At 41.2% G+C, this 7,500-nt stretch overlaps 1 protein-coding gene across 3 annotated transcripts in view; it reads right to left on the bottom strand.

Moving 5' to 3' along the window:
* Positions 1-4,431: 4,431 nt before the first annotated feature.
* Positions 4,432-7,500, bottom strand: part of LOC143033796 (uncharacterized) — a 153,558-nt gene continuing 150,489 nt past the window's right edge. For all 3 annotated transcript variants that reach the window (XM_076199292.1, XM_076199291.1, XM_076199289.1), the window contains 4 exons: positions 7,453-7,500; positions 5,573-5,809; positions 5,269-5,407; positions 4,432-4,959 (listed from right to left, as the gene is read on the bottom strand). The exon at positions 7,453-7,500 is cut by the window's right edge and continues 63 nt beyond it. In XM_076199292.1, coding sequence (XP_076055407.1) covers positions 4,561-4,959; positions 5,269-5,407; positions 5,573-5,809; positions 7,453-7,500 — 823 coding nt within the window. In that variant the 3' untranslated portion in view covers positions 4,432-4,560. The remainder of the gene's footprint in view (positions 4,960-5,268; positions 5,408-5,572; positions 5,810-7,452) is intronic.

Below are 7,500 nucleotides of genomic sequence, written 5' to 3'. Positions count from 1 at the left end.
GATAAATAGTCCCTGTTCCTGTATCCAGTGAGCAATGGTTCCTTTGTTTTCATTTGTGTATATGTACGCATTTACTTATTCATTCATTTGTATATATTTTTGATCTATTTATCTATATTTACTTCTTTTTCTATTCATTTATTCATCTATATTCATTTATACTTCTCCATTTATTCATTAAAAGTTTTTGATGAAAATGAGAATAGGTGGAGAGGGCGACACAATAATGAGCTGAGGGAAATAACTAAACAAGAGAAAATAACAGATGTTATAGGTAGAACAAAATTGAGATGGGCTGAGCATGTGGCGCGTATGGAGGACCATAGAATTCCAAAACGAGTTATGATGGGTAGAATGCCTGGAAGAAGACCCAGAGGGAGACCTCGAATGAGATGGATAGATGGAGTGGATGCGGAGATGGACAGAAGAGGAATAAATAGAATAATCTGGATGGAAGCAGCACAGGACCGAGGGGTATGGAGAGGATGTCTTTTGGCGTACCAGAATCTACACGAGGTTCAAGATCCAACGGAGTGAGTGAGTGAATTTATTCATTAAAATATCTATTTATTCTTAACACTCTACTTCCTTTCTTATTTAGGCCCCAGATGGTCACAACATATTGAATTGTTTTCTCTGCGATTCGCAATTATGAATTATTTCATAATATTATCTGTGGCTAAGTATGCAAAGTCTCTTCTCACGGCGACCCAAGATGCACGTGAGAATCCATCAATGTTGTTATCCAATAAGAGTGTACGAGAAACTGTTACCTCGAGGTTTTCTTGTCTTCATTCTTCAGGATTTTCTCTCAAATCTTTCATTGCGTGGGGGGGGGGCGCACAGGAATGGAACTTCATCCACAGGTAGATAAAATGGTGGCGGAGGACAAATAGTTGTTGTCGTTCTCTAGATTGTCTGTCCGAGTAGTCCCGTCTACCTGAGGAACGTGAAGGGTGGATAAAGGTTTTCCCGCAAGTCCGTTAGGCCGCTGTCACCCGAGCGTTTTGCGTACGCGTGTTCGGGTGCGCCGCGTTTTAACTCTCAATGGAGTTCAATGGGACCTTTAACACGACGCGTTTTGCGGACGAGTGATATGTCCCATTGAACGCCATTGAAAGTTTAAACGCGGCGCATCCGAACGCGCGTACGGACACGCTCGTGTAAAAGCGGCCTAAAGAGTGTACATTGTGTTGTGGACCTGCGTTGGTCCTGGTTTGTTCCTGATGCTGTGGCGTCCTGTTCACGTGGCTACGTCGTGAGAAGTGGCGAAATTAGGATTAAATGTTTACTTAAACACAGCAAAGGAAACATAGACTGGGAGTGGAGCGTTTATTCCTGACGTTTCGTCTGTCTTGAAAACGTCAGTAGACTAAACGTCAGGAATAAATGCTTTACTCTCAGTCCATGATTCCTTTGCCGTGTTTAAGCAATTTGTTCACATGGATATTAATTTTCATCGATATATATATATATATTTTTTTGGGGGGGAGAGGCTAGCCTGAATTTTGTAAATATAGATGACGCTTTTAAACAGATGTATTTTGTAGCTCGAAGACGATGGTTTTGAATATGTATTGAAGTATATATTCTCACTTGACTTAGTTTCTTTCAAAATATTTCTCAAAATTAATACTTAACCTTACATTTTTAAGGAATTACTCTCAATGATGTGTTGAATACTCTTCCAGTTATTTTCACTGAAGTGTTTTATTCAATGCCGAGAAAAAAATAAAGAATCTGCCACTGTATGTTACTGCTTTCTACCACGTACCGGTACGCACAAGGCAGGTTTCTTGACCTCCGCAAAGAGGTAATGCAAGAACAAATTTGGAGGCAGGTGGCTTCAGACCAGTGGTCTCGGATCCACCACTGGTCGTAGGATCACTCCCCCCCCCCCAAGAGTTGGGGGGGAAATCGCCACAAGAATCACTTTTTACCATAAAGTGACATAAATCTCTGTGAGCAGATTCGGTTACCCGGACGAGTACCACAAATGGTTGTTGGATGGGTGAGGGGTGTGTGTGTATGCCTTGGTTGGCCATTTCTCTTATAAGGGGGAAGAGCCTTTTTGGTATATGTATGTAAGTATGTATTTATGTATGTATGTATGCATGTATGTATGTATGTATGTATGTATGTATGTATGTATGTATGTATGTATGTATGTATGTGTGTATGTATGTATGTATGTATGTATGTATGTATGTATGTATGTATGTATGTATGTATGTATGTATGTATGTATGTATGTATGTATGTATGTGTGTATGTATGTATGTATGTATGTATGTGTGTATGTATGTATGTATGTATGTATGTATGTGTGTGTGTATGCATGTATGTGTGTATGTATGTATGTGTGTACATATGTATGTATGTGTGTGTATGTATGTATGTATGTATGTATGTATGTATGTATGTATGTATGTATGTATGCGTGTACGTATGTGTGTATGCTTGTATGTGTGTATGTATGTATGTAAGTATGCGTTGGTATGTATTTACATACAGTAAAGTTTCTTTCTACAATGTCTGCTTTACATGGCAGATTAGGTGTTGTCCAGGCAATGGGCGGGAGACGGGAATGACCCGTCATCCACAAGGAGCTAAGATGGGAAGGGGGGAGAGGGCGGTGGATAGGAGTGGAATGGGTGGGATTGAATGCGTGGCTTTGACTTGGCTACCTCCTTTATAAGGGGGAAAAAGCCCTTGGTATATAGATAGATAGATAGATAGATAGATAGATGAATAGATGTTTATCCAATTGTATAAGTATGCCACTGGATTGGTTCTCTACCTTTATGCATTCCTTTGATAAAATAATCAATCTAGTCAGAGCTGGGCGCGTTCCTCGGTGCGTTCCTCGGTGTCCTGACTGGCATGACTTTGCTCAGGACACAGGAATGAACATAGGAACGCACCGAGGAACGCGCCCAGCTCTAATTCTAGTATTAGGAAGTTTAGACGCCTGACTTTCATAAAATTGATTTTATATGGGATTAGTAACTCAGAAAATATTGACAAGGAAAATCGAAATGTTTATTGTATTGGATGTAAAATGAGATATCTTAAATATTGTATGGATACTTCATATATACTTGTTCGAAAGAAATTTTGCCACTTCAAACCAAAACAAACTTCCATCAAAAACAATCTATTTTCATGAAAAGTTGGTGAAAATTTCAGAGGTGTTAAGAAATCTTGATGCAAATGTAGATTTTGAGAACAAAAGTAAAATGAAATATGCGTTGACGGTGCTTTCTTCTTCGTAAGAAAAACTAGCTAGGATAACTATATAAACCCTTTTTCAAGGTTTATGTAGATTGCATAACTATATTTGTAAGGAAATATTCAAGTTATTCAGACTGAAGGTAACATTGTAGCTTCTGCATGTTTTTTACGCAGGGCTTATGGATTCCTATTTATTGTTCTCTTTTTTTTTTCTTTTGTACACTAGTACTGATGATGTCATTAAACAAAGGAGGTTTGTTTTCTAAGTTTATATTTTCCATTTCCCAGTGGTTACTCACTCACACACGCACGCGCGCGCGTACACACACACACACACACACACACACACACACACACACACACACACACACACACACACACACACACACACACACACACACACACACACACACACACACACACACACACACACACACACACACACACACACACACACACACACACACACACACACACACACACACACACACACACACACACATACACACACACACACACACACACACACACACACACACACACACACACACACACACACACACACACACACACACACACACACACACACACACACACACACACACACACACACACACACACAATACAACACTTAGAAGAGCTATTGACACCTGGTACCAAGAACCTCATGACACTACTACAGAACAAGAAGGAGCTACTCACTCCATATTTTATAAGTCTCACAAATCCAATAAGTATAATGATGATGAAAATATATTGAAGAAACCTTATCAAAAGAAATGTGACCCCACGAAAGATGGCGACAATTATCACTCATAATTTATTACAGGAACAGGAAGACATCTTCTCTAATCCTATGTGTATTTGTGTGTGTGTGTGTGTGTGTGTGTGTGTGTGTGTGTGTGTGTGTGTGTGCGCGAGCGAGCGTATGTTTATGCAGAACACAATACACAAATTAAATCAGTTGACTGTCATTTCTCCTTATGACATAATATAATTAATTTAATTCTCGAAGTGAAGCGACCTCTTCTTGTTTAGATCTTGATTAAGACGTTGGTGAGCAATCTGGATCCATGTGGGTTGTTGGGGGCAGTGGAGAGGATGAAGGAAGGATCTTTCCTTCTTCCTTACGCGACCCAACTGATAACACTATCACGGTAAGATATGGATAAGAAAAACAAATACAAAATTCTCAGCTCTAATACTACTTTACTTACACTCCATGAAAATTACATGATGAAAATGAAGATACAATGAAACGAGATGATACATTTTTCATATCTACTATGTACAAGTCACGTTGGGTGGTCTAGCAGTTGCTTGCGGCTAAAGGATAGTAATCAAGTACGAACATATACAAGTTATCACTATGGAAACCATGGAGACTAGAGGGAGGGAGGCTTTCGAAGAAAGATCGGAATTGTCGTCGTCGTCGCCGTCAGTAGTACTTTTGTCGGTTGCAGTCGCGTCTGTGGATCGGTTTGTCTTCTCTTCGTCGACTTCGTCGATCAGAACGGGGAACTTGTCCTCGATGTAGCGGCTGATGCAGGTCTCGACGATGTTGAGAGGTCCTGCACACCGAAGGAGAACGTCGTGGAAGTCCCGGATGTCGAAGAGCTCGCCCAAGGCATTCTGGGACTTCTGACGCAGTTCCTTGATCTTAATCTCTCCAATCTTGTAGGCACAGGCCTGTCCAGGCCAGGTGATGCATCGATTCACTTCATTCTGCAGTGAAAAAAATGCAATAAATTATATAAAAAAAGTAAATTTTATATAATGAATTAGAATAAAAAACTAAACATAGAGAAATAAAGACTTCAATGTCTCAGAAGAAGGAGAAGAAGAAGAAGAAGAAATGTTCCATTAGTTCACCTAGACGTTGATAACAAAGCAGTAGTAATCAAACATCAGATATGGTCTCAAGAAAGCTGTGTGTGGTCCCTCATATATCTCCCGCGAATCTTAGCACGCTCCTTAGGGGACTGCACGCCACCTTAGTTCGGGAACCTTTACTATGGAAGTTCCTTTACTAACCTCAATGGCCTCCGCAGAGAGGGGCGTATTGTGTGTCAGATACTCGACTGCAGCTTCGCGGGACCAGTCAAAGGAATGGATCCCTGTGTCTACCACAAGACGAGAGGCCTGGAGTAGCTCCCACGTGTAGCGACCAAGTCTGGAATAGATGTAAAGGATCCTCGTGAATAAAATACAGCAGGAGGGAGAACACTTCACTCGTTTCTTTAGGTAACCCTCATCACAGATCACTTATTTTTTTGAAGCCTGGTTAAAAGTTCCTTGTTGGAATAGACCTTGTTGTGAATTGAACTTCGCTTCTTACCTTTGCTGTGGGTCCTCGTACAGGCCAAGCTCCTCACCCAGGAACTCAGCGTAAAGTCCCCAGCCTTCGACGAAGACGGTGTGGAGAGGGAACTTGGACGGGGCTTCGTTCATCCTCGAAGTGTCCACGAACTTCCTGAAGTCAGGGGCGGAGGCCATTGCTGTCGTGAAGGTCGTGTGGAGGTGGTGTCCAGGGACAGCCTTGTGCATGGCCACGGCGTGGGTCTCGTACTTCGCGCTGCAGAAGGAGAATTGCACGAACTGAGTTAGCGCTTAAAAAGGGACTCTTTCCAAGATGGGGAAAATAGATAACAAGAGATGATAAGGATATTACTATTATTATCATAACACCTTCATACAGTCTTCTCTTTGTGTTCATCCCCAGATATTTCCTCATAATTCCTTTCATCCCCCCAAGACACTTGCTTGCTTCCCTTACTCTATAATCTTCCTCCACCCAAACTTCTTCATTCCCTGCTGCATGTGATACTAATGGCTGCGTTTATACCAAGCGAATTTAATCGATTCAATTCATGAAGAATCAACACGATTCATGAATCGTGTTGTTGAATCGCCACACTAGTTTCAATATAACCGTTTATTACACCAGGCGAATCGGCATAATTTGAATTGGATCGATTCGCTTGGTGCAAACGGTTACCTTGAAACTAGTGTGGCGAATCAACACAATTCATGAATCGTGTTGACTCTGCATCAATTGAATCGATTCAATTCGCTTGGTGTAAATGCAACCTTAGGGTCACATACAGCAGGGAATGGCGTAATGGAGGTATAGGTAGATCATAGAGTAAAGGAAACAAGTATATATCTCGGAGGAATGAAAAGTTCCATGAGAAATAGCATTGGGAATGAAAACAAAGAGAAGACTATACGAAGAGGCGATTGTGCCCACAACACACTATGGGACAGACATTTCGAATTCTAATGCGGGCAGAAAGGAGGAGTTTAGATGTGCTTGCGATGAAGTATATGCGATGGTTATGAGGATAGGTAGAGCAAGAAATGAGGATATGAGACAAGGAGCAGGGATGGAAAGAGATCTAACAGATAGGGCTGATCAAAGAATACTGGGATGGTTTGGGCACACGGGAAGAATGATTGAAGAGAGGCTAGCAAAAAGGAGTGTGGAAGGCAGAGGTGGGTGGAGTGAACTTGAAGGAAAGACTGAAAATGAGATGAATGGATGGAACGGAGGGAGGGGGTTGATTCAGGTAGTCTTGGGTAAAAGCGGAATGCCTGTTGAGTAAGGAAGGGAGAGGTCAAGAGAGAGGTGTAAAAAGAGAGTGCTTGTGAATTGAGTTCTACTTGTCTAATCTGTAAATTCTTGAATGGATGAGAATAGGGGATGGCCATGTAATGAAGCAGTGGGGATAAACCATCTTCGGCTCTGGGGCCCTGATGTGCAGATGCTGTGTCTTGCTACATTGCTTATGAACTGGGTAGCGGTTGTGGGTACACAGGTGACCCTTCATCCACAAGAAGCTAAGATAAAATGTAGGACAAAGGGGTGTTGGGTGATTGTGAGATGGGTGAAGGGTGGATGTATGAATGTTTGTATGCATATACGTACATATGTATATATGTGTGTATGTATGTATGTATGTATGTATGTATGTATGTATGCATGCATGCATGCATGTATGTATGTATGTATGTATGTATGTATGCATGCATGCATGCATGTATGTATGTATGTATGTATGTATGTATGTATGTATGTATGTATGTATGTATGTATGTATATGTTAAACCCCTTGTCATTCAGTATATTGACTTGGAATCATCAATGACGTTGGATTTGATCTCTTCTTCAGCTTGTTCAAATAAACAAAAAATAAAACAAAATGGACTGTTACTTACTGTTGCAGGCCGGGCAGGCTGTTGAGCTGCAGGCTGCCGAGGCGAGAG

This window comes from Oratosquilla oratoria, chromosome 16 (genome assembly GCF_046742065.1).
Source record: "Oratosquilla oratoria isolate Oo_2021 chromosome 16, ASM4674206v1, whole genome shotgun sequence".
NCBI lineage: Eukaryota > Metazoa > Arthropoda > Malacostraca > Stomatopoda > Squillidae > Oratosquilla > Oratosquilla oratoria.
The sequence above is the reverse complement of the archived record's forward strand: the minus strand, read 5'-3'. Positions and strand labels throughout refer to the sequence as shown.